Raw genomic sequence first — 26241 nt, forward strand, 5'->3', positions numbered from 1 at the left:
AACTATAGTGTGGGACTGCAGTACCCTTCCTCACAGCCTGTTAAGCAGTGATCAGGCCAAAGATGCTTTGCACACATTTACCAAGTAATGACACAGAGAGCAAGTTTCCAAGCGGCACTCCCAAAAGTTTTTCCTGTCACATGACCTTCCTGCTAAACCAGTGTAGCGTTAATAGCATCCACATCTGGAGTGTATCTCACAGCTTCAGTGGCTGCTTCATCGCTGTTTTACTTTGCAGGGAATGTTTATTTTCTGCAGCTACTAGCACTGCAACAAGAGGGATTTTCCCTCCCGTTGCAGCAGAGAGATTGATTGAGAAATATACAAATATGGGGGAGGGAGGAGAGGGAGGGAACTGGAATGAAAGAGGAAGGAAGAGCTGGCCTATATAAAGAAAGAGAGTGTAGCAAGAGAAGAGAGGTGTGGTTTGTAGGACCATTTGGGGAGCGCTACAGAGACTGAACTGTGAGTACTACAGACTTTTAAACTGGATAATAATGCAGCCTTACAACTGCACATTTGTTGTTTTTACCATTGCACATTCTAATTTCATCTTTTTGTTGTTGAAATTGGAGTTTATGACCTACCATTATCTCAACAACAGTCATTTGCTTGTGTTATCCAAAGACACATTTAATGCAGAAGTCCACCTGACCTAACTGCCTGGACCAAGCAGCACATTCCGTGCCCAGATCTTTCAAGCTCATGTCTTCCTTGTGCAACCTTAAAATACTTTAGTCATGCATGTCTGGTTCTTTTGATATACAATTCCAAGGCTTGTGTCGACACGTAGTCATCTCTAAATTAATCAGAATAACATTTCTTTGTATTCTCTTTGTTTGGCAGGTGCAGTAACAGAAACCACTTGTGTGTTTGTGCGTGTGTGTCCATGTGGCTGAAAGTATAGTATTTTGGAAGTGTCTGTCTGTGTGTGTGCGTGTGTGTGTGCGTGTGTGTGTGTGTGTGTGTGTGTGTGTGTGTGTGTGTGTGTGTGTGTGTGTGTTTGAGGAACCATGTCAGGTCTCGGGAAAGGTTTGACAGTGAAGCGCTGCCTCACCTTTGCTACGGGTCTGGTGGAGTGTCTGTGTTTTGCTGGAGCTGTGTTTGGATGGGCTTCTCTTGTCTTTGTCTTGAAGACCGAGGGCTACTTCAGCTCTCTGTGTGTCAACACCACAGGAGTCAATGCAACGCAGGTCTTAGGTCAGTTCCTCACCTTCACTCATTTGAATTCAAAGCACCTGGAACCATTTACATCTCTCTTCTTAATAACCACCTGTTAACCGTATATTGTATATTGTATGTTTTGTGTACAGATTGCAGCGGGCAGGATGAACAGTTCTCTCTTGTTTTCACCATCGCCTCCTTTATGAACAATTTCCTGACGCTGCCTAATGGTTTCCTCTTTGACCGGTTTGGTACTACAGTGGCTCGACTCCTTGGAACGTGAGTTGAACAATATATTATTATCTTGAGAGTATAAAAGACAGAAATAATACAAATTGATCAGTAATCAACAAACAGAGCTGTTCATTAGTCTGATTATTGAGGAACAAGTGCAAGTTGCAGTAATGAGTCTCTTCTAGTTGGTTGTCGGTGTATTGATTGTAGGTGTGATGGTTTCATCTAACAACAGTTTGTTTAGATTTCCTTTTGGAAAATATTCAATATAGTATATTTAAAACATAACTAGCTCATAGATAGTGTGTATTTTTTGAAGCCGTTCAGGCGGAAGCAAGACATGTATGTTCCAATCAAAAACATCACTTAAAGAGGCCCTCGTAGGCTTTTTTGGGGTTTTCTCTCTCTTGTAGTGTGAAATTAGATCACTATGTAAGAAGAGCTTTTATTGGCTAACGCTACAACACATTGCACTTGATAGGCTTAGTAGCGGGACATCTCTAAACAGTTGATCACAACAAAGCCGGCCAGCTAACCAATCAGATCAGACTGTGCTCTGGTTTCAGACAGAGGGAGAAAAGAGATGCTGCAGCGTGAGAAAAATAAAGAGCTTTTCGAACATTAAAGCATGTAAATATGCAACAGGTTGCCACAAAGCTAAACATTAAAAGCAATAAAGTGTGTACTAGGCTATTGCAATGAAAGTTTTCATTTCAAAAACAATTAAAAACATTAAATTATTTTTCTTTTTTTTCGAACAAGTTGTTTTGCCCTTTGTTGGTGCAACAATAAATGAAAAACAAAAACACATTTTCATTAAAGCCAGATGGGACCCTCTCCTCTGATCCCTCCCGCCTCTGCCTGTAGTGGCTAATACTGCAATGCAATGGTGGCGATCTGCTGTAAAGTCTGACTCTGGTATTTTGACCTCTGATGGATTCTCAGATTTATTTGCTGCTAAATTAAGTCTCTGCTCATGTAAGGTAAAACCCGTACACGTAGAGAAGCAAGAAGAGCAAGAAGAGCAGGAAAGCAAGCATAACTATCTCCCTCAAAGTATGTTATGTAAATTAGCTGCAGTCTCCAGGCAGCAACAGACACAAGAATGAAGATGCAGTCTACATACCAGAGCCGGACACTTGGCAATGAAGTATAGAATAAAACGTTTTATGAGAAAAGGGAGGAGTTAAGCAGCAAAGGGCAACAGAACTGGAATACGTTTAGAGAATAATAACAATAAAGGAAAAGGTCAAGACCATTAATGACAAGAGGTTAGTGGAATTTCAGAAAGAAAGATTTCTTTTGGAGCAGATATTTAAATCTTGTGACATGAAGCTCTCCTTACTGTCGCATAGTTCATACACATCCTATATCATAACACACACACACACACACACACACACACACACACACACACACACACACACACACACACACACACACACACACACACACACACACACACACACACACACACACACACACACACACAAACACACAAACACACACACACACACACACACACACACACACACACACACACACACACACACACACACACACACATTCCTGCCCAGTTTGTTGCCTCAGATATATCTAAATCCACAATAACAAACGAGCACGAAGGACATCCATATGTTTCCACTAAAAGAGGGTGGAAGGAAAATGAAAAGCCAAGGAATGCAAATGGCTGGACAAGTTGTGTCAGGTTGAGAGTAAGGAAGATCTTGGATGTACCAAATAAAGGACATTACATTTCTTCAAACAGCAGCAGAAAAAGAACCTGCATTTGAAAGCTTGTTTAATGTTGTTCACTGAAAGTGTGTTGATTTCTATTCCAGAACAATTTCCCATCTCAAATATTTATTTTTAATTGTGTTGACACAGAGGCCCAATTATGCTTTTTTGTGTCTACACATTCCTGTAGTGTGTTATATAGGTTTTGGTGTGGTTTGCATAGGCTAAAATCTCACAGTTCACTTTAGAGGGAAAGTGAACTGCCTGAAACAACTCCATTGGACTCCTTTGTTTACTTCAGTGACATCACTATGTAACACTTGCACTTATATTGGCTGGTGCTCCAACACAAATATGAACCTGAAAATGAGTATAACAGGGCTTGAAAACATTTACATGACCATTATATCTAGCCATGTTTCTGTTAAGACCCCATCAAGCCAATAACATGACTCAATAACACTGACATTTCTTCTCCCTCCAGCTCTCTTTATACCCTGGGTTCCTTGATGTTGGCTTTGTCCACTGCAGGTAAAAAACATTCCTGTGTGTCACCGTATTATTCTAATAGTTAGGTGTTACATCTGTGGACACTTATATTTATTAATCTTTTTTTTTTCCTATCAGCTTTCTCCAACCTCCTCTTTCCAGCTATTTCCCTCCTGGCAGTAGGAGGCATCTTGTTTTTATTGACCAACATGCAGGTACTGGAGCACTCACACAGAATACAAACATTAAAAAGATAATTGTTGCTTTAATTAATCTTAATTCATTTTTATGTTCTTCATTTATTGTCGGAAAATTGTAAAAACTGCCCTTCACAATTCCTCAGGGCGAGTTGACGTATTAAAATAGCTTTTTTATTCAGCAAAGAGTCTGAAACCCTCTTATAATATGATGTATTTTACAATTATATATATATATATATATATATATATATATATATATATATATATATATATATAACAGAGAACAGCAGCAACTCCTTAAGTTTGCCCTGAGAATCAATCCATATGATCAGCTAAAACAGCAGCTCTTAATCGAACTAGGACTATGTTTTAAAGCTGAGACTGACAAAACTGGTTGTGAGAGCTTTTTTAGGAAGCACAAAGATTTGATCCACATCTAAAAAACAAGGCTCCACCTTCACTTATGTTGACTGCAAGGTGGTTCTCAGACTAAGCTCATGATCTTGTGGGGAAATAAATAGCAAGCTCTTCCAGGGAAACAGTGATAAAACCACATCTTCATGATCACACAGGCAATTCAACTCGGCCGGCAATAACTAGTTTTAACATTGAATGAAAGAAAAGGAAACACGAAAGGAAAAAAAGCAGAGACTCAAACACGACACACCTCTGTTTTAATTAATTCAAACGTCTCTCTTAAAGGTTGGAAACCTGTTTGGCGCCCGTCGCTCGACCATCATTACTCTCTATAACGGGGCGTTCGACTCTTCATCAGCACTTTTCCTTGTCATCAAGGTGAGAAAAGGAACACTATGGTCTCATTAATGAAAATGTTTTATACCATCTCTGTGTCAATGATCTTGTTGTCTCTGTCAGCTGTTGCACGAGGCGGGCGTCTCTCTGCGAGCCTCCTTCCTCTTCCTGTGCGCCTGCAGCGTCCTTCACCTGCTCAGGACTTTCTTCCTGCTGCCCAGAAAACACATTCCCTACCCACTGCCGGATGAATACACATACGGGTACAGATACCAATACAAACATTGCATGTGTTCTTCCTAAGTGCCTCAAGTGAAACCAAGAATATAAATCCATGAATGTATCTTTTTGTTTCAAATATTTAAAAAAAAGTTTGAATATTGACGTGCTTTGGCTCTTTGCTAGAACTCTACTATACAGTTAAGCAAGAAAAAGCTGTATTCGGTGTGACAGGAAATTAGGTCTGAGTAAAAAACAATTCAAACTATTTTACAGATATGTGCATATTTTTCAGAAAATCTATAAAAAACATTAAAACATTTAACTTTCCTTTTCCAAAGAAAATGGTTAATGATGAATAAACCCAGTTTATATTTCAAGTCAAACAATAAATTGAGGTAATCACATTTCTTTCAGTAACAACATATGCTTTGAATCTTACTGGCACAGTTCATTTTCGCATCATTATCCAACATTCCTAAGTAATATCCTTCATATCCTGTTTTGTGATTATTGCGGGTTATAACATAATAATGTCATTTGCAAAGTAAATATTTATCATAAAACCTTCAAAATGGCCACAGTCTGTGTCTGACTAAATGTGACCTTTGACCTTTCTCAGGATAACCTGTGGAAAATCAAAGACTCTGAGCTTAGAGCAGACAAAAGATAATGTTAACGCTCAGAAGACGAGAGAGGAAAGGCCCCTGAACACAGACGATCCGGTGAAACAAGGTTTGTTCCTTTTAATGTTGCCCTAATTAATATATTGTCAAAGATAACAGAAAAACACATTCAAATATCCTATTTCACTTTTTTCTTTACTCTCCACTCTCTTGTGTTCTCCCTCAGAGAAGAGTTTCCGTGAGTGTTTGATGTCGAGGCTCTTTGTCCTCCACCTGCTGTGGCTGTCAGTGATGCAGCTCAGACATTACCTCTTCATCGGCACCCTCAACCCCATGCTGCAGAGACTGACAGAGGGAGAGCCTTCATTGGGTAAACACACACAAAAACCACAACATGTCTGACTGTCCTAGCAAAGATCCATTTGTACAAACTTTCTTTATTAGGTCCATTAAGTTAAATGAGTACTAACTGTTATCGCAGATTTGTTGAACTGTATGTTAAAGTATTTAGTCTCTAACCATGTTGTCTGGCTTGTGTATCTCGCAGTGAGCCGGTACATCAATGCCTTTGCTATAACACAGCTGTGTGGCGTGCTGTGTGCTCCATGGAACGGCCTCATCTTTGACAGACACAAGGGCAAACCTCGTGCTGCAGGTAACACACTAATGCTTTAAACAACTATTAATGAACCAAACAGTCCTCAGTCATTGCAGACATAATCAGAGTGTCCCAAGTGTGCTCTCAGGGCGATCATTACTAGTCCCATTATTAACCGTAGTGGATAAACAGCAGTTAAAATCCCAACCTCATGTTCCTTCTTTGTTAGCTATACAAATGACTGTGCAAGCAAATACAACTGTTTTCTTTTGTGCGTGTGTCTGTTTGTAGGAGAAAGTGAACAGGAAGCGGACCTGCGTGCCTCCATACTTTCTCTCTTCCTTACGGCGCTGCAGTGTGTGTTGTTCTCGGTTTGTGCCGCCACCCCATACCTGCCGCTTCAGTACCTCACCTTCATCCTTCAGGTGCTCAACCGCTCCTTCCTCTATGGCGGCAACGCAGCTTTCCTCAGTGTGGCGTGAGTATCTAACATACACAAATATACAAAGGTGCTCATACCTCTTTGTGGACTACATTGCACTAAAGCATTCTTATTTCTTCTTATAATAACATTATAATCTGTTACTTACTTTATGTTTATACTTAGTTGGTGAACATAAAGTGGTTGTTTTTACGAATAAACGTCCCTTTTTCTATGTCTTTTTCACTACTTCCTTTTTATTTCAATGACATCACGATGTGTGTGTGTAGTTTCCCGTCCTGCCACTTTGGGAAACTGTATGGTCTGGTCATGGCTCTGTCTGCAGTGTTTTCTGTGCTGCAATATCCATTCTTTGCCTTGGTGAATGGACCTCTGGGTGGAGATCCTTTATATGTGAGTAAACAATAAATAGCTGATACTGTAAACTTTTCTCTGATCCTTCTCACTTTATAACCATCTTAATCTATGATTGTTTCTCTCGCTCCACTTCCTCTCTCCCCCCATGTGTCTGCAGGTGAACATCGGTCTGGCGCTGCTCAGCCTGCTCGCCTTCATCCATCCTCTCTCTGTGCTCCTGCACTGTAGAAGTCTCGCCTCCCAGCGAGCCATCAGTGCCTCCTCTTAAAGTCTGTAAAATGAGACTCTAAAATGCAATTATAAACATTCCGTTTGTTTAATGGTTAATACCGGTAATATTTGTATCATGCTTGAAAATGCATTTCAAATGGCAGCAATGTGCATTCAAAGCGCATTCACCACATTCTCCTGGATACATGTTTTTTATTTTTCCTGTTGGTTGTATCAAAGATATGATGTCTAATGTTTCCAGTATTTTTTTATATTTCAATAGAAGGACTGAGAGTAATGAAGGATTCCGTTTCTTTATGAAAAAAGGGAAATGTGTATCTTTTTTTGTATCATTAAGTTTATGCTTTAGGTTGACTGTATTTTGAGGGTCAAGACTGAATAGGTAGTAATGTTGTTGAAATGTCACTTTAAATATGTATATTATTCATTGTGATGCACCAAATTAAATGAATCTTTGTAAATAAGTATAGCAAACAGAATGATTATGGTTGTATCCTTGACAAACAACATGCATGTACAAGCAACTACCTTTTTTTTTAAACAGAGGGTGCAGAAAATGCAATTTAATAAGAGGTTGTTTTATTTTTTAGACCAGAACTACATCCTTCTAGTGTTGTAATACAATGCTGCATTGATTTGGAGTCACATGACAAAAGCTATTGAAAAAAATCAAGACTTTGAAATAAAAAGCAGCTGAATATTCATTAAAATATTCAAATACAATAGAAGAACTACAATCACATAAAAAGAGGTGTGTTTTATTTTGTAAGTCAATAATATATGTTATGAGTAAATTAGTCACATGACATGGAAGAAACTGAAATGATCTTCAATTGAATTTTTTTGTAAAATCAATTCATGACACATTAGTACAAGTAATAAGCTCACACGACATTGAAGCTATTGAAAAGCAATGACACTTTTCAACAAAGAGTGCTATATTTTCATTAACATATTCCTAAAAAATATAACCTGGACTTAAATACGACTGACACTTAAAATGTATTTGATAAAACATCTATTCTGTGGATAATCGTATGTGCCAAATTGAGTTAATCCATTATAATTACATCATTTGGTGTTCAGCCTGCTACAGTAAACACTTTGCATATACCCCCTCTCCAGGAAACATCATTTGTTTTCATTGATGAATTGGTCAAATATTTTTACACTCTTCTTTAATTTTTTTGTAATTTGTTGCTGATTTTATGCTGGACTTAAAGGTTAAAAGCTAAACACATTACAGATAATGCCATTATTAGTGTGGGCCTCTTATCATTATCTCAATCAACAGTGTAGCAATAGCACCCATAAAGCTAAATGAGTGGAAAGCTGAATGTAGTATCCGTGTAATGGAGGATCGGAATCACAAATGCGAGTGAGAGTTTTACATGTGTTTATTTTAGATATATCCAAGTCTTATATTTGTGGCGTGTACTTTTTGTCATGAAGGTTAATATGTTTTAGTGAATGTATGTCTTTGGTTTTATTTTTGTTTAACTCTAGCTTTATTTAAGAAAATCCTACTTAGTCTGACTTGTTGGATTCACAGCCGTCTCAGAGGAAAGTTTCCCATCTCCAGTCATACGCATTCTGGGTAGCAGTTGCCATGTTGTTGCTGATAGTGGTTGAGAGGTTTCACACGGGGCAGGATGGGCTCTGGCAGGGTTTAAACCTGATAACAGGGATACAACAACCCCCTCAACAGCCGACAAAGTTAGCCGAGAAAAACTATAGGCAACTGCATGTTGTTAATTGTTGAATGTGTGTGTGTGTGTGTGTGTGTGTGTGTGTGTGTGTGTGTGTGTGTGTGTGTGTGTGTGTGTGTGTGTGTGTGTGTGGGCAACATAATGACAGGTGCCTCCCTTGCATCTGAGTCATCGATGATCAACCAGAATCTTGGAGTGAGCCTTCACTCCTATTTCTGACTTAAATTGGTATTTTTAAATCGTTAATAATAATAAATAATAATAATAATAATAAATTATTTATATCCTTCCTCCTGGAAGAATATAAATAATAATCCAGTCTCTTAATTAATGAGGTGATATGTAATGAGTTGTTTTGCCTTTTTTAATCTGAATGAAACTGTCGCAAGGCCTGAGGATGTCTTTATTACACATAGAGTGACAGGCTTTCTCAAATTGTGCCAACTTTCTCATGTCTGTATGCTTTGATTGGAGCAACAGGAGAAAAGACTGTAACTGCCTCCGTTTATCGTCCTTAATGTGTTGTTTTCCATCTGCTGTGGAGAGCTGGTGGGAAAACAAATTATCTCTGACACTGAATTACTTAACAGGATACAAGATGGGGATCTCAAAATAAAGTAGTGGAAAGTAACTCAGTACATAATCAAGGACTGCACTTTGTTCTGAACAGTGAGATATTTGCTCTATATTTGTCATACTTGTTTCTCTTCAACATTCAATAGACAGAAAGTGACTTTGTTTGAAAATCGTGAATTCACATACAAAATAAAAGGTTGTAGAAAATATTCTTCATATTCTTCCAAACCGTAGTTAGATTAATAACACCTGTAATAACTGCAACAGTAACCGCTACTTAAACATAACAAACCTCTCATAATTATCCAGTAAAATAACTTTTAATAATCGGACACTAGATGGCACTTTTCTTCAAGCTTATCTTTGTAGTTGTTATTGGATAAAAGGATTATAAATAAAATGTGGTTGTAATGGCATATTTAAGTATTTTTTAAGTATTGGCTACTTGTACTGCGTTCAATTAAGGTAATGCTGCAGCATTTCATGTTATTTTAAAGCAAAAGGCCTTTTTATCAAAATACATTTTGACATTTCTCATTAGAAGGTTCATATGCTAAATTTATAAAAATATGAATAACAATGAGTCTTGGTAGTTTGCATGCTGGCTCACTCTCACACTATCATGACAGTGACTCTTGAACACTACAGCATCATTGTTAATGTAATTAGAAAGAGTATTACATATTTTCCAAGGCTAATAACTTTGACCTAGTTTATCAGTTCCGACTGTCCTGACTGAGCACACCCATCTGCAACCTTGGCTGCTGTGCTCTCAGTGTTTTGTCTCCCTGTTCCTGCCTGTTGGCGTCAGCTGATGGAGTTGTTATGATTCTATCTTGTTATGCACAATGTTGATTATTCTCTCTGAACTAGCTAAATACATGGGTCTGGGGTAGAGTTATTCAGAATTGATTGTGGCAACTCCCGTGAAGTCAGACCTCTGGCTCTTGACTTGTCTTGTGAATTCTCCGGCCGAAGCTCCAAATAAACCGTCAGTGTTTGCCATCAAAGCTCCAGCTCTCCTCGTGTCTCTTTGAGTCCTGATTCCAATTGCTTCAGAAGTTTCCCCCGACAGTGATATGTTAACAAAGGTGGAACGTTTTGCCTGCAACATTCTAAGGATGTTTTTGGGACGTTGTTGAGGTAAGAGATTAAAGATATTCTTTTATAAAACATTCCCTCAATGTTACATGATAATAAAAGAAGAACATTTTATAAGCAACATTCGGATATTGTTTTCAGGATGTTATTCTTTTTTTGTAAAACATTCCTGTGATGGCAAATATTAACACGGTCATGGTCAACGTCAGAATTATTTCTACAGCGCTTTAAAAAAACAAACTTGTTGCATTTGTTTGAAAAGGATGTTTTAAAAAATCTGATGTTACCATATTTTCCTTTTGAAAAAAAACAACAAGCAGTAATTCATGATAAGCTGGAAGCAGATATTGCATGTTAGCGGTGGCATGTCTGAGTTCCCAGCTAGACATTTTTGGTTCTAAAAACATTCTGAGAATGTTACCATTCACTGTTCTAGGAATGTTTTCAGCGGGACGTTTTATTTTGGTTCCCAGAATGTTCTTCTGAAAGGTAGGATAACGTTCTTAAAAAACATTCTTGAAATGTTTGGTGATAACCTTCTTGAAATGTATGAGCGCATTGAGACAATGAATAGGACGTATAAAAACGATTTTGCATGCCAATATTCACTCACATGCACTTATAATCACACTAAGGTATGTAGGCCCACAGTATTCATAATATCATATGTGTAAAATATCAGAAAATAATCACACTTTTTTTCTGACTATAAAGGTTGTGTCTCTTATGTAGGTTTTAACTGTATGATAAGCTATCTGGCCGTGTGTGTGAGGGCTGCGTATAAACAGTGTCCGCTGTTTATGCATAGTGGATACAAATAGTTATTGCACCCTTTAGATTTGAGACCGACAGACATAGAGAAGGCTTCTCAATTCTCTAATTTCCCCTCCTCGACTCCTATCCTCGTGTCTTAGTCCCGCCCACACAAGATGCGAGCGGAGGAGTCGAGGAGGGGAACCGAGGAGAGAGGAGTTGAAGCAGCAGGCGTTTAGAGAAATTAGAACTCCTCTCCTCTGAACGGTAATTTTAAAGAGACGTCCATTAATGATGACAGGAGGCACAGCTGCACTCTGTCTGATGGACATGTGTTCATGATGACGTATATATTTACTTTTAATTCATTCACAGTGCGGTATAATGAGAAAATAACAGGCTACAGATGCGGACATATACACACACATATATTTATATAAATAATATAACATTTCAGAATCAAACAAGTATGAGAGCACTCTCATAATCTGGTCGCTGAAATGGGGAATTTAAATAACGGGCCAAAAGTTTTAATTACAAGTATTAAAAGTAAGCATAGGATACCAAACCAACTGAGACCTGTCTGTCCGCCGCATCTAAGCACTTTTATTATGTGAAGCACTAAATGCTTTTAGAAAAATATTGAGTCTTTGTCTGTAGATATCTACTAAACCAAAGCATACAAATAAAGAGAGTAATGTAGGCCTGTTATACTGAGTTATATATATTATACACACTGCTCTGCTTTCTGCACAGACCTCATAGCTGTTCTCACTGGAAATGTTTTTAGAAAACGTTATCCTACCTTTCAGAAGAACATTCTGGGAACCAAAATAAAACTTCCCGCTGAAAACATTCCTAGAAATTCTCAAAATGTTTTTAGAACCAAACATTTCTAGCTGGGTAGTGTATCTTCATACACTATGATGTCCAACTTTGCCGGATGGAATTTAAATAGGATTGCATGTATGTGATTTAAACAGCCTTTGGATGGAAAGGCAACAGGGCTCCTATTTTTACTGAAGAAGAATCCTGAATTATTGGCTTGCACAAAAGAAAGCATGACATTCTGACACCCACATCACAATTAGCTAGTTGTGAGCCCTTTAAGAACCTCACCAGGCGTATATTTAAATTGATTGCAATGATGAACTTTACAAAGAGAAACTTCTCTTCTGACACTGCAACTAAATATCAAATGATTCATTGTCTCATTAACAAAGTCGGGTCAGACCTTTACTGTCCCAAATGACACCCACATTTTTGACTGATTCATGCACTTCTACTAGACATATCTGCCTCACGCTGCATATATTAGCTTGGATTTGAAGAATGTGAGAAACGTACTGGCATTTAATGGATGTTGAGATTTTAAATCTCTACGGTTGTTTTACCATGTAGTCAAATTTCAGGTACAATCAAAGTGTTCAGTATAACTTGATAATATCTCAGTTGGGGTAAAATAACAGAATCTCTAGCGGGGTTTTTCACCTCTTGGGCGCAGCACTTTTAGGCAGCAATTTGATGTAAAGATATTGACGTTTTTTCTTTTACTATGGAGTATGTATGATTTTCATCTTCTGTGAAACTGCCGGATGGAGTGCAAAACAAATTTCCCCTAATGGACAATACAGTATTTGTATTGTATGTAGAATATAAAGCAACCTTATTGTAAGACTAATGCATTTCTGCTTGTGGCCTTCAATGACATCCAAAGACTGCCATAAGCCTTGCAACAAACAAATGCGCTATATACCAAGAATGTTGCCGGGAATTTTAAATCGTTGAACTTCTTTCCATCTCCGTGCACATTGGTAGTAGGTAAAGTTGTGCCAGAAACCCCCACTGTGCTTCTAAGGATTTCTAATATGGACCATGATGTAAGTGTTGTTTTACAATGTGGGGGGGCTGTAGTTCCCTCTCTGCTCTGTCAGCAGCTTTAAAATCAAAACTGCTCCACCTGTTAAAAATCTGCTCAAAGATTGTTGGTTAACCCAGTCAGAGACTCTATGACTCAGCCTATCATAACAACCTAGTGAGGCTGTCCAACAACATCATCTCTGACCCAAACCATGATCTGAACAGTGAATATGAACTGCTACCATCTAATCGGAGATACAGGGTCCCACGATTCAATAAAGTCAGACTGAAGCACTCCTTCGTGCATCAGTCAATCCTCACAGTAAATACAGAGCTAAATCCCAGATCAAATGCACGCTGAAGGTTCTTTGAGCATGTTTTCTCTCACTGATTGTGCTGTTATGTTAAATGTTTGCTGTTTGTGTTTCATGAATTGTGTCTGGATACTTGTCTGTTGATGTTGGACATGGAGCTGCTGTGACGCAAGTCAAATTTCAGACTTGATCTGACCAATAAAGTACTATCGTTATCGTATCGTATGCTTAAATACAGTTTATGTTACTGTATATACCAAAAGGGCCCTGGTTTCCCACAACACTTACAATGTGAGCCCCCTATATTCTCAAAGTGTGGTATGACCCCTTTGGTACAAACATGGATTAAGCACACAATTCTGCCTAATTACATGCTCTGATTTGGCTTGGAAAGGCCTCGGGGGAACGATGACTTTTCGCTTCCCAAGGCCGTGAACTAATTGGCCCTCTCTCCCAGGGGCCTCCCGGTGCCGATACTGGGTCAAACTTTCAGGGTCTGCAACGACGTCGGCAACCCAACCGATCATCTTGAAACATTAACCCATCTCGTATTGTATTGAGCTTTTAAATTACATTTTCATGTTCCCCAGGGCCGCAGGACCATGATCCATAGAGTGTGTGTGTGTGTGTGTGTGTGTGTGTGTGTGTGTGTGTGTGTGTGTGTGTGTGTGTGTGTGTGTGTGTGTGTGTGTGTGTGTGTGTGTGTGTGTCTAAAGATGGAGTCTGGTTGGTGAGCTGGCTGCCTCCCCCAGTTGCCCTGGGGCCAAGGAAAGTGTGAATACATTGCACCCACCCACATCGTGCAACCTTCAGTGTCCCACAGACTCCTGAAGAGGCTACTAAAGTCTGACTGGTGAGCTGTCTGCCTCCACTAATCAGTACTCTACTGCCAAGAAACAGTGTGACTCCAGACGCGCAACTTATGCCCTGAACTGCTCACAGCTTGAGTTGCAGATGACCTTTCGTGAAGCAGGTTTTGGTGAGTGTGTGTTCTCTTGGGAACAGATGATGTGCATCATGGTGGACTGGTCTGACCCATATCATAAAGGGAGGATTGTATTGTGAGTAAACCTACCCCCACCCCTGACCTGGTTTAATTAAGAGCAAGTTAAAGGGGACCTATCATGCAAAATGCACTTTTTTATGTATTTTATACATAAATATGTGTCCCCGGTGTTTCAGGGAACTCACGCAGTGTCAGAAAATAAAACCCTCTCTTTTCCTTCGTACTCAAATCTCTAAAAACGGGGATACAATGGAGCTGATCCAGATTTGCCGATATGACGTAATATTGGCGGCGGACCCACAGCACTATCAGAAACGTTGCTATCATAAACAATGCCCGACTGTTTTGGACGTAATATGGTCGGTGTTTACATTAGCATCGCTAACACTCAGAGCTAACCTGTACTGGAGAGTGTGTGAAGAAGCAGGAAATAAAAAGGAACTCACCTTGTGGTATAACCGGCAAGAGAGAAAGCCTTTGAGCTCCATAATGTTTCAGAAATAATCCTTGATCTAATAATCCTTGCGTTTCGTCACCGCAGCATTTTAGACAGTACCTGCCAGGTCCCGCAAGAGCCGGCATAAGCTCCGCCCCCTCTTATTTTATTTTGTTTCAGTTTTTTTTTTTAAAGAAGCTTTTTTTTTTCTTTTTTTTTAGCCTTTATTTATACAGGTGAAAATATCATTGAGACACAGGGTCTCATTCTCAAGAGAGCACTTTATACCCAGAATCAGCAATTTTGTAACAGGAAGTGAAATAGAGGAATTCAATGGGTGATCTGTTTTGTTGTTGTTGACCAAAACACTTCATAGACATGTTTTTTATATATCTGATACCTATGCTATTGCCTAAAAATAGCATGATAGGTGACCTTTAATGCATGCCACTTTAACCTATTGCAACAGCTATTTACATTGTGTGTGTTATGGTGCTTTAACAATTCCTTGGAGAGAAGTGTCAGTGTATGTTGTCCCACTGAAATTATAATTTGTGTGTCACCTCTCCTCCTCACACATTGTGATCAGCCCATATGCTGCGTTGGATAATTTCGCTCTGCCGCTGGGTTTTCCTTACATGTTCATCTGTTGTGCTGAAATGTAGGAGGCTCTCGGCTTCTTTCCAAAATGTGCCTACACTGAATGATACAGATGATTCTCCGGTTTAAGACCAAATGAGTTCACCTTCTGTCCTCCTCCAACCCCCTTGTGAGCCACGGTGGATCCACACAAAGACTAGCCTTTAGCTATGCAGTAAATATTCATACTTTATCTCAGAGATATGTTTGCTTTTTTGTCACAAAAACTGCACCCCACCTCTTTATAGTCAGTTAGCTTCCTCCATATTGGCAATGTCCTTAAAGATGAAGACAGGAGTTACCTAATCAAACTGATGAAATGCATTTGCATGTCTTTAAAAATGGCAAGATTAAGCATTGTTTACTTATAAAGAAATGTTTGTTCTCATTTTATAGAGTGTTTAATTACTGTACTGATATAATAACCTTACTGTTGGTACTAGTGAGTGATGGTTTACTGTTTTAGGTAAGCCTCATGAAGACAGAGAGAAAGCCCGCCCCATCACTGCCTTTCTTGTCTCTTCCTCCGGTGACTCTCGCCCCTCCTCCCGGCTGACGTAGAGAAGATCCTCCGCTGCCCACGACTGTGGGCGAAGCCCCGGCCACGGGTATAAACAGCCTCCCGGTACTCCAGCACGTCACTGCCTTCAACTGCAGCAACTCCTCGCCAGTTCTGAACCTCAGCAGAGATAGCAGTAGCAGGCACTTCCACGCCTCGCAGGCTAACTCGCTTTCGGCTTTGGTTCGAGATGGAGACTCTCTGCACCGTGAGGCGCTCCAGAGCGCACAACTTTAAGGGTGAGTTACTCTCTGGTGCACCTGCTGTGTGAAAGGACTGAGAGACTTTGACTTTGCGAACGTATTTCTGTGATTTAATTGACATAGGCAGCTTATAACAAACTTGCGTGCACGTTTTACGATTTAGGAAGTGATTCAAGTGACAATCAATATTTCAGTATCTGTCACAGACATATGTCAATGTCATTGTAGAAGCTGCATTTAAATACTTTGTATTGCTTTTGCACGGTCATTCTCCATGTATTTTTAATGTTCTACCAATATTTACAATGTGTTCAAGACTTATTTTAAGTTTTAAATCATTATTGTTAAATGTGGGTGAATTTCATTTCCATGTAGCATGATGGGAAAGGACTAAATACTAAGACGATAAAAGACTTCACAGTAAAATCTAAATTAGAAAGTCTAATTTAACCGTGAATTGATGTGATATCATGATCTATACAAAAAACTATTTAAAATAAGTAATTCAACTAATTAATTGGTTTGAACTACTACCCCTTACAGCTTCCCAAAACAGCCTAATCCAATCCCCTAATGAGCTAGCTCACCTTTACTCGAAATGCAATTATTATGACGTATAATGCATATTACTTTGTTCTTCATCTCATGTTGCCTTAAGACACATGAAACCTTCTCGAACAGTATTCAGTGCAGCTAATAGTAGAGCGTGTAAAGAGGTCAGGAGGTGAGCTCCTGGAAAATCTTGCGTACAACAGATGAATGGGAACTTCATCATTATTTAATGCATGCACTTTTCCCGCAGTGCACCCTTTGTGTACCGTTATCCGAGCTGTGCCAAGATGCTGCTGTAATATTGATAAGAACCGAAACTGATCCGGGTCTGGTTGCAGGTTTTACGCGCACCCTATGCGTGGCAAACGGAAACATCCTCTAAATTGCCTGAGAACTAGGAAACCAGGTTAATGTAATGCAGTGATGCTCTTGGAGTTCACGTTTCTTGTCTTTTAAAGATGTTTATAGTAGATTTATGTTGATTTACTCATCTAAACAGCCAAAAATCAAGGTTTGTGTAACTGTGTCACAAAAGCCCTAGAGACCTTTGTAAAGTGATCTGAAGTTATGGGTCAATAATTTCTGTAATTTTATCTTGTGAATTATATATGAAGCCCAAAGTTCTAGAAACCTTCAACAAGTCAGGGGTGAGAGCACAGCAGTGTTCAAAAGAATCACTGATGACAGCAACAGGTTTGACAGACAGACAGTAAAGGAAGGCTGGAATCAATCTGTCTTTCTTTTGTGTGCATCTCAGGGACTAACCACTCAACAATGATCCTTAGCTTATACCCTGAGCTTCAATCGTTTTTCTTTTTCTCCTCGAGAATTAACCTCCTCCATCTTCCTGCAGGTGGACTCACTCTGTGGCTGATTCTGTGGCTGGTGGTGGTGAAGCCGGGCGGGGTGTCGGCATGCCCTCGACTGTGTGTGTGTTACCCTACGCCCATGACGGTCAGCTGCCAGTCCCAGAACCTCACCATAGTGCCGGCTGGTGTGCCATATGACTCACAACGTGTTTTCCTGCAGAACAACCGCATCACAGAGCTGCGTGCAGACTCTTTTGGCTTTGAGACACAGGTAAAGATGGTGCAGTGTGTGTGTTTTTGCAGCTTTTAAATGTACTGGCAATATTTGTAGACGTTTTTATGTATTTCCTATTTCTCACCATGTTATTTATTTTTCACTCTGTGCAGGTGCTTTGGCTTTATGGCAACAACATCACATGGATTGAAGCCGGGGCCTTCAGTAACCTCAGGGTGCTGGAGGAGCTGGATCTGGGCGATAATCCGCTACAGCGTCTGGAAGGTGGAGCCTTCAGGGGCTTGGAGAAGCTGCAGAGCCTGCACATGCATCGCTGCAAGCTGGCCACTCTCCCCCATGACCTCTTCCACAAGCTGTACAGCCTGCAGTTCCTCTACCTGCAGGTAAACCAGCATGCAAACTCACACACGTATAAACACACACATGCAAAGATGCATATTTAATAGCTATGCATGAGTATAGACACATGATTGTTCATAAACCTGTTGTATAAAACACACTTTACTTGCAGAATTGATTTATGGACAAATGTATTAGTTGCCAACATGCAGGCTCAACACCCACACACACACAGAGACATTTTGTTCTGTTTGATTTCAACAGTGGAAAATCAAATAAAACCTTTCTGTTACCATTTTACTATTTATTAAGCACAACAGAATACTTTCAGATTATTTGTAGGGAATTATTGACAAAGAGTGATAGCAAAGGTAGGGGCTGCCAAATACTCAATACACATACAAACAAACAGTATACATCTACATTATCCAAAAGGTATTGTATGCCCACACATTTCCTCTTACCAGCAGTTCTAGCTCCAAGTCAAATAAAACAAAACAATCCAACATAAATCAGGAACAGGGCTAAATAAAAGAAGACCAAGACAAAATCAACTCTTCAAATAACAGTTAAATAACTGAAAATTATTAAACCCACTCACAATGCAGCCTTTCGGCCACACACCAGCTAAAATACAGAAGGAAAACATCCCTTAATTGGCCTCAGAAGAACTTTTTTTCCCATGTGCATTTCCCCAGCACTGAATCTTGTTGTATTTTGACTTTTCTCCAGGAGAATCAGCTCCACTTTCTGCAGGATGACCTGTTCTCAGATCTGGTCAACCTATCCCATCTCTTCCTGCATGGAAACCGCATCCGTGCTCTTTCCGAGAACGTGTTCAGAGGCCTAGTCAACCTGGACCGCCTTCTTCTCCATGACAACCGCGTCAGGCAAGTCAACCGCCGGGCTTTCCGTGACCTGGGCCGCCTGACCATCCTTTACCTGTTCAACAACTCCCTGGCCGAGCTGCCAGGCCAGGCCATGAGGGACACCCAGGGCATCCAGTTCCTCCGCCTCAACGGTAACCCCTGGTCCTGCGGCTGTGAGGCTCGCCCCCTCTGGGAGTGGTTCCGCAAGGCCCGCATCTCCTCCTCTGAGCTCATGTGCACCTCCCCATCCCAACGTCGCGGCCAGGACCTCCGATTCCTCCGGGAGATGGACTTCGCCCTCTGCCCAGTTCCTGACCCCGGCTCAATGGCAGGAAGCACCACTACCACCTTCAGCACCAAGACCCGCTGGTGGTTCTCCAAGAACAAGCCCGCATCTACATCCAAGGCCTCGTTCCAGAAGAGCAAAGAAGGAGGGAAGGCTGGAAAGCCTCAGTACCTTCCCAAGAACCCCACAGAAACCCTCTCCACTAAGTATGAACTTTCAGACGATGAGGTGGCTCTCCCCAAGCTGGACCAAGAAGAATACTGGGCCAACTATGGCAATGAAGACGCCTCCATCGACTGCTTCGAGCTGGAGTGCCCCCCAGGCTTTGACGACCCAGCCTTCCCCTCGTCCTCCTCCTTTCCCAACATCCCATCCCTCCTCCACCTTCTCTCCCTCTCCATTGTAACATTCTCTCTACATTTTGTTTTTGGCTGAAATCTTCCCTTCACCATTCCTTTTTCCTTTCCGATTTCTCCCCTTGCTCTTTCCACCTATAACAAAAACCTGGATCATGATTCCTTTCAGTAACCTCCTTCACTCGCAGGAGGCGCTACACTGACACAGGGGACAGGCGAGACAGCAGGGAGCAGCTCCGAAGAGCAAAGATCTGTCGAGTTGATGTAGAGCAGGACAGGATTTCACTGTTGAAGTAGCTGCTGCTTATTAGTACTGGTTTGAAAAGCAGGGATCAGATCATAGAAACTGACTCTGACGGCACAAAGGCAGAAACCTACAACAACATAATGAAATTATAGAGACAGAACATGTAGAGAGCTGGTGGAGTCGCCAGATATTGTTTGATATCACAGCTGTTAGCAACGCAGGCGTTGTGACTCGTCAACAGCTATTTTCTATATCCGCAAGTGCTCACATCTCACTCACTGCTAACATTGTCCCTCACTATTTCATGCATTGTATCATGAATACAACTGGTAATATATTGTGCCAGAAGTAGGAAAGATATGTGGAGTCATACAGGGAATGACAATCAAAAGAAACAATGAAATGGCGAATGAAAGCAAATCGATACAAAGTGAGCTTAAGTTATTAATCTTAAGGCAGAACAAGATGACAGGGTCCTAAGAACTGCATCCAAGAGCAGCTCTCCTCTCTCCTTCAGATTCAAAACCTTTTTTGATCCCAGAGAGGCCGGCAAACCACCACTGCCCACACTTGTAAATACCACTCATAACTGTAAATACATGCATCAAAAACGGCTCTGTATTTTATACTAGCTGTGTTTTTACTTTTCATTGAGCATCATTCTGTGAATGGCAGCTTGTGGCAATTGAAGAGCAATTTTGATTGAATGTAAATGAAATAAATGAACTTTTGGAATGAATTTGTTGGCCCCCATGTTTTCCAGTCTTGTCTTCTTTTCTCACAGACAATCTAAACATGTTGTCTTGCAGATGTGGGTTTTTGGTGTGTGATCTAGTTTTTGTTAAAATAGTTTGACCCTCTTCTCCCTTCTTAAAATGAAGTGCCTAGTTGTCCAACATGACACAGAGAATGGTAAAAACAACCCCTGGGCTAATCACTACACAACCCTTTGTGTTGTTTGAAGCCTCAGGTCTCTGTCGTCTTGTTGGCTCCTGTTACATTACACATTGACCTGCAATTGGTCTCTGTCAGTGTGACTGTTTGCCTTATGTACGAGGATGAGCTTGGATTTAAAAGTGAGAAAGTCCTTTATGGACAGGTCTCACTTAATAAAAAATGTTTTGTTTCCAAAATACATGGGAATCTATGCCTGTTTTGTCTAACCCCTTCCATGCATCTAAGGATTTAATATGATTGCAGTGGGATATATGTGTTGTAAGACCATAAAGAGACATTGATGACAATCAAACTGTCATGCATGAATTTATCTCACATATTAAAGCTGTTTTTGGATACCGAGATCAGTTCAACACAGTACCAATCCAACCTGGAAGTGATCAGCATTATTTATTGATTTCTTGTCAGCTCTTAATGTTAATGAGTCCATGCCATTCAACCTGGAAAATGACTGTGAGTTTCTGCAAAGAACATGAAGGAATACTTTGATGCTTTAAGATGTATTTTTGATGGGAACATTTATTATAAAAGTGTTTTGCTTTATTAAAAAACAAAATAACAATCAAAGAGAAGTGTTTTTTTTTTTTTTTTTTACTGTTGATTCACTGTTGTCTTTGTTCGCTAAGGACACCACAAAGGAAAACGAAAAATGGCAAAAGTTAGTGAGCAGGCACAAAAACAAAGGTTACAGATATTCATATTTGTATGATGCTTTGTGATGATAGTCAAGATTGCAACACTTAGCCTAATGAACATTACTTTAACACAAGCAGTATTATTATTATTTATACTTTGGCAGTATGAGCACAGTAAGATGAGAGAATCATGAGCGTAAATGGCAGATAAAGTTAGTCTAGACTTTGTGAGTTTACTCATAGTGCTTCTGTCAAACCTTAAAGGAGGTGGTATTTGTAGTGTGTGTGTGTGTGTGTGTGGCCTAGCATTACTATCCTTGTGGGGACCTACATCTGTTTACATAGTCACGTGTGGGGACTCGCCTCCCTTATGGGGACATAATGTAGGTCCCCATGAGGGGAATCATTCATTTTAGGGTGGAGACTTGGTTAGGGTAAGGGTTACGGTTAGGCATGCGTTGGTTATGGTTAAGGTTAGGATACGTCTCCAGGAAATGCATGTAAGTCAATGTAATGTCCCCTGAAGTGATGTATACATGGTGTGTGTGTGTGTGTGTGGGTGTGTGTGTGCGTGCGTGCGTGCGTGCGTGCGTGTGTGTGTGTGTATGCAACGGTGTGAAGTGTAATCCAATGTGTCAGTGTGTTTGGTAAAGGTCAACAAACTCAATTTCTATCCTCGCCCAATCAATTTTGTCACCATGTGCAGGAGGCAGCTATATTGGGTCATGTTATACAAAGAGTGTGTGTGTGTGTGTGTGTGTGTGTGTGTGTGTGTGTGTGTGTGTGTGTGTGTATGTGTGTGTGTGTGAAGATGATTCCTTATGATTCAGGGAAGGGGATGAATGGGGAAATGCCAGAATGAAAATGTGACGATATGTTCCAGAATCAGCCCCCTCAACAGATTAGCTTTCATCCTGAGAATGAGGGTGATGGATACACTCGTGTGTTGCACATACACTTAACTTACATAAGCAAATAGGGAGAAATAGCACACACACACACACAACAGTTATAAAGTTCAAAAAAGTTTGGTTGAGGGCCCCAATGTTTTTCGTCATCCAGCTCAATTTCATACCTCAAGTTCACTTTATGCGACAAAATCCTTTAGTCATAGTGCAAAGCAGAACAAATCCTCAAACCCACATGCATTATTGACCTTAACAGCATCTTACTTTCAGAACTTTTATTTCCTCAAAGTTAAAAAGCAGATTTTCATTTTTCATTTTCTTGCCAGGTCACTCTTAAAAAAGAGATTTTAATCTCAATGAGAGTTTTACCTGGTTAAAACTCCACTAAAACTTCTGATTAGTTGTATTAAAATAGTTCATACAAATCAATCAATTAATCAATGTTTATTTATATAGCCCAATATCACAAATGTTACATTTGTCTCAGTGGACTTCACTGTTTGTACAGAATATCTCAGTATGACAATACGACACCCTCTGTCCTTAAACCCTCACATCGTACAAGGAAAAACTTCCAAAAAAGGAAAAACCCCACATTTTAAAGGATAAAATGGGAGAAACCTCAGGGAGAGCAACAGAGGAGGGATCCCTCTCCCAGGACGGACAGACGTGCAATAGATGCCATGTGTAAATCGAAAAGAAAATACATTTACAACATAGGTAGACCAAATATTTGGAAATGCATGTATCTATAATAAGAAGATGAATCCACAAGGATGTCAACAATCTTGTGGGAGCCATCAAGGAAGTAGTATGATGAAAGTCAGGCAGGACCACAGTGACAGGTTCAGCCACGACTCGAAATCCAGGACTCGAATCAGGACTCAGGACTCAGGATCAGCCACGACTCAGGATCCCAGCGTAGATATAGACACCAAAAAGAAATTTGGGGGAAGCTTATTCGGAACATGAGAGTACACAGATACAGATAGAGAGAAGGAAGAAGTAACCCCCAGTTTCCACCGGGTCCGTCTGCGCCGCGTTACGGCTGCGCCGCGGCGGTCGTAAGGAACGCGGCCACTCTATACAATGGGTGCTATTCCACCACATGCGCCGTAAGCGTCCCAGAAGCGGCTCGGCGCAGCGCTTCTCTAAAATTAGGATGAATCCTATTTTTGCCGCAGCGAAGCCGTAACGTAAGGTCGGGCAGGCAGCCCACCCTCGCAGGAAGTGGAAAGGTGAGCATCCGGGACAGGCCCATCCCCCACATATACTAATTTAGCAGACCCCCCTCCTTCATCACAACACCTCCACTACGATAAGCACAATGGACGACGAGGTTTTCATCATGGAAGTGGAAAAACACACTATTTTATATGATGTAACCAATGCTTACTACAAGGACAACATCAGAAAGGACAAGGCCTGGTTTTTAGTTGCTGCAGTTTGTGGAGTGGAAGGTAACAACTACATATTAATGTTTTAAAGTTAATTAATACCCGAATTAAACCCGAATCAATAACAAAACTGCGAGCCTGCACGCACGACGCTACGCTTCTGAAACGCTTCTGGGACGCGTCCGGTGGAACGGTCCGTCCACACAGCGGCGTGCGTTGAAGCTTCAACGCTTCTGCCCATTCACTTTGAATAGGGTGACGTCACGCTTCGCCGAACTGCACTGTGGGGAGCGTCAAAAGTTGAACCATGTTAAACTTTTGAAGCTTCGATGGAAGCTTCAGCCAATCAAATCCCGTTTATGAAAATCTGCCAGTACAACTGCGAGCCAATCAAACCGTGTGTATGCTGCGAGAGCCATACCGCAGGTCATTTCTACATGTTCCATAAAATGGAGGAGAAAATAATCATTGCGGTAGTGAATCACCCAGTGCTGTATGATCAGTCTCTGTTCATCTAGCGGGATACAAACCGGAGGAGCCAGTCATGGAGGGAGGTAGCAGAGATAGTGGGTGAAACTGGTAGGTTTTCGCCTGTTTGTGGAGTTTATATCCAGTGTACATCGTTTTAACATTGAATGGACAGCTAGCAGGCATAGACAGTATATATAGCTAGTATGGAATGTTTTTTGCTTTGTATGTCGGGGGCAGGAGATTCATGTGATTGGTTGTTGGTCGCGTTGCTCGCGTTGACTCCCCAAGCTTCAGACACGCCCACCGCCAAACGTCAACGCACGCTGCTGTGTGTACGCTCCGTTATGGCGATAGACCAAAACCGCGGCGCAGCCGTGACGCGGCGCAGACGGACCTAGTGGAAACTGGGGGTAAGGGTCCTTCTCACTTCGGTTAAATGAAATCCTTGCGTCCCTCACTTGCGTCATTTCCCTGTGACTAGTCCCTCCCACCAGGGAAGCATGGAGAGATGCCAGGAAACCACGAGAAGCAGGGAAATGAGTTTTAAGAGCAATGGGACGTCCTTTCCTCCGGAGTGTCACGTGAAGCGACGTCCATTTGTGATGACGCTGCACAGCTGTTCTTCTGACAGCAGCCAGCTCTGTCCCCGTTATTTTCATACCCACCCCCACCTCTGTTAGTACACATTTACTAACACAAACATTTGTATCATCTGTTGTAGACCCAAGTAAATAAAATAAAATAAGAACTAATTCTCAAAAAAGATAAACGCCATTCTTAAAATGTATAAACAACAATAGTTTGATTAATATTGATTAGAGTGCACAAAATAAATAAAAATAATTCAGAGAAGAAAAACAGATATGTTATCTATCAAAACCCAGTTAGATTAACATTCATTGGATTGCACACGTTGTTTGTTTGTGTGGATATGTAGCAAATTAACATTTTAAATAGCACTTAATGACTGACTGAATGGAAATGACAATAAATGAAAATGTAAAACGCGATCATGAAAATGTTTCCAAAAAATGAATAAAATGATTTTTTACCACTTTGTTTTTCAGATATATCACATATTTGTAACTAAATGATACATGAATTGAAACAAAACACGGTATAAACTGAGGAGTGACTCCCGTGAGGTTCATGTATTTTCTTCACTCCGCTGGGAAACTGCTCTCATGTCAAGAAGCATCAGATCATTGCATGCACTGCATCGTCCAATCAGTGAGCGATACACAGTAAGGGGGCGGGGCGAGTGTCTGAGGATTTCATCGAAGGATGTTCTGGTGGTTCCTCGATTATAGCTCCTCCATTATCGCTCCTCGCTCCTCCGGCAAAAATAAGGCCATTGGGACGCTACTCAAGATGGCGCAGACAAATCAACTTCCGGTGAGACCGAGACCGAGGAGCGAGGAAATGAAAAATAGGAGAAGTGAGAAAGGGCCTAAGCCTATAGCAGCAAAACGAGGGGCTGAATCTAATCAGCCCTAACTATAAGTTTTATCAAAAAGGAAGGTCTTAAGCGCACTCTTAAAAACGGATAGGGTGTCTGCCGCCCGAACACAAACTGGAAGCTGATTCCACAAAAGTGGAGCTTGATAAGAAAAGGCTCTGGCTCCCATTGTACTTTTAAAAACTCTAGGAACAACCAACAACCCTGCATTCTTGGAACGCAATGCCCTAGGACAGTAGGGTATAATGAGTTATTTAAGGTAAGATGGCGCCTGCCCATTAAGGGCTTTGTAGGCGAGAAGAAGAATTTTAAATGATATCCTGTGTTCTATAGGGAGCCAGTGTAAGACAGCCAGAACAGGTGTAATGTGGTCCCTTTTCCAAACTCTGGTTAGTACACGTGCTGCAGCATTTTGAATCAGCTGAAGCGACTTTACTGACTTCTTGGTACACCCTGATAATAAAGAGTTACAATAATCCAGCCTTGAAGTAACAAGTGCATAGACTAGTTTCTCT

General features: G+C 40.7%; 2 protein-coding genes across 3 annotated transcripts; both read left to right on the forward strand.

The window, feature by feature from the left end:
• Nucleotides 1-338: 338 nt before the first annotated feature.
• slc43a3b (solute carrier family 43 member 3b) lies at nt 339-7514 on the forward strand. The gene is made up of 13 exons (XM_079670065.1): nt 339-465; nt 847-1200; nt 1314-1443; nt 3620-3666; nt 3763-3839; nt 4527-4619; nt 4701-4840; nt 5419-5531; nt 5649-5792; nt 5970-6077; nt 6312-6498; nt 6732-6855; nt 6977-7514. Exons 2-13 carry the CDS (start codon nt 1014-1016, stop codon nt 7085-7087), a joined length of 1461 nt encoding a protein of 486 aa, XP_079526191.1. The 5' UTR covers nt 339-465; nt 847-1013; the 3' UTR covers nt 7088-7514.
• Nucleotides 7515-9989: 2475 nt separating this feature from the next.
• LOC307031689 (reticulon-4 receptor-like 2) lies at nt 9990-20638 on the forward strand. 2 transcript variants are annotated; one of them, XM_079668991.1, is made up of 6 exons: nt 9990-10478; nt 14080-14342; nt 15911-16242; nt 17612-17838; nt 17955-18185; nt 18874-20638. In XM_079668991.1, the coding sequence occupies exons 3-6, from the start codon at nt 16194-16196 to the stop codon at nt 19729-19731; spliced, it is 1365 nt and encodes a 454-aa protein (XP_079525117.1). In that variant the 5' UTR covers nt 9990-10478; nt 14080-14342; nt 15911-16193; the 3' UTR covers nt 19732-20638. The 2 variants fall into 2 exon arrangements, with proteins under 2 accessions (XP_079525117.1, XP_079525118.1); XM_079668992.1 differs by lacking the exon at nt 9990-10478 and having other exon boundaries at nt 13995-14216.
• The last annotated feature ends 5603 nt before the right edge of the window (nt 20639-26241 follow it).

The sequence above is a fragment of the Notothenia rossii genome (genome assembly GCF_949606895.1).
Source record: "Notothenia rossii genome assembly, chromosome: 3".
In the NCBI taxonomy this organism is placed as follows: domain Eukaryota; kingdom Metazoa; phylum Chordata; class Actinopteri; order Perciformes; family Nototheniidae; genus Notothenia; species Notothenia rossii.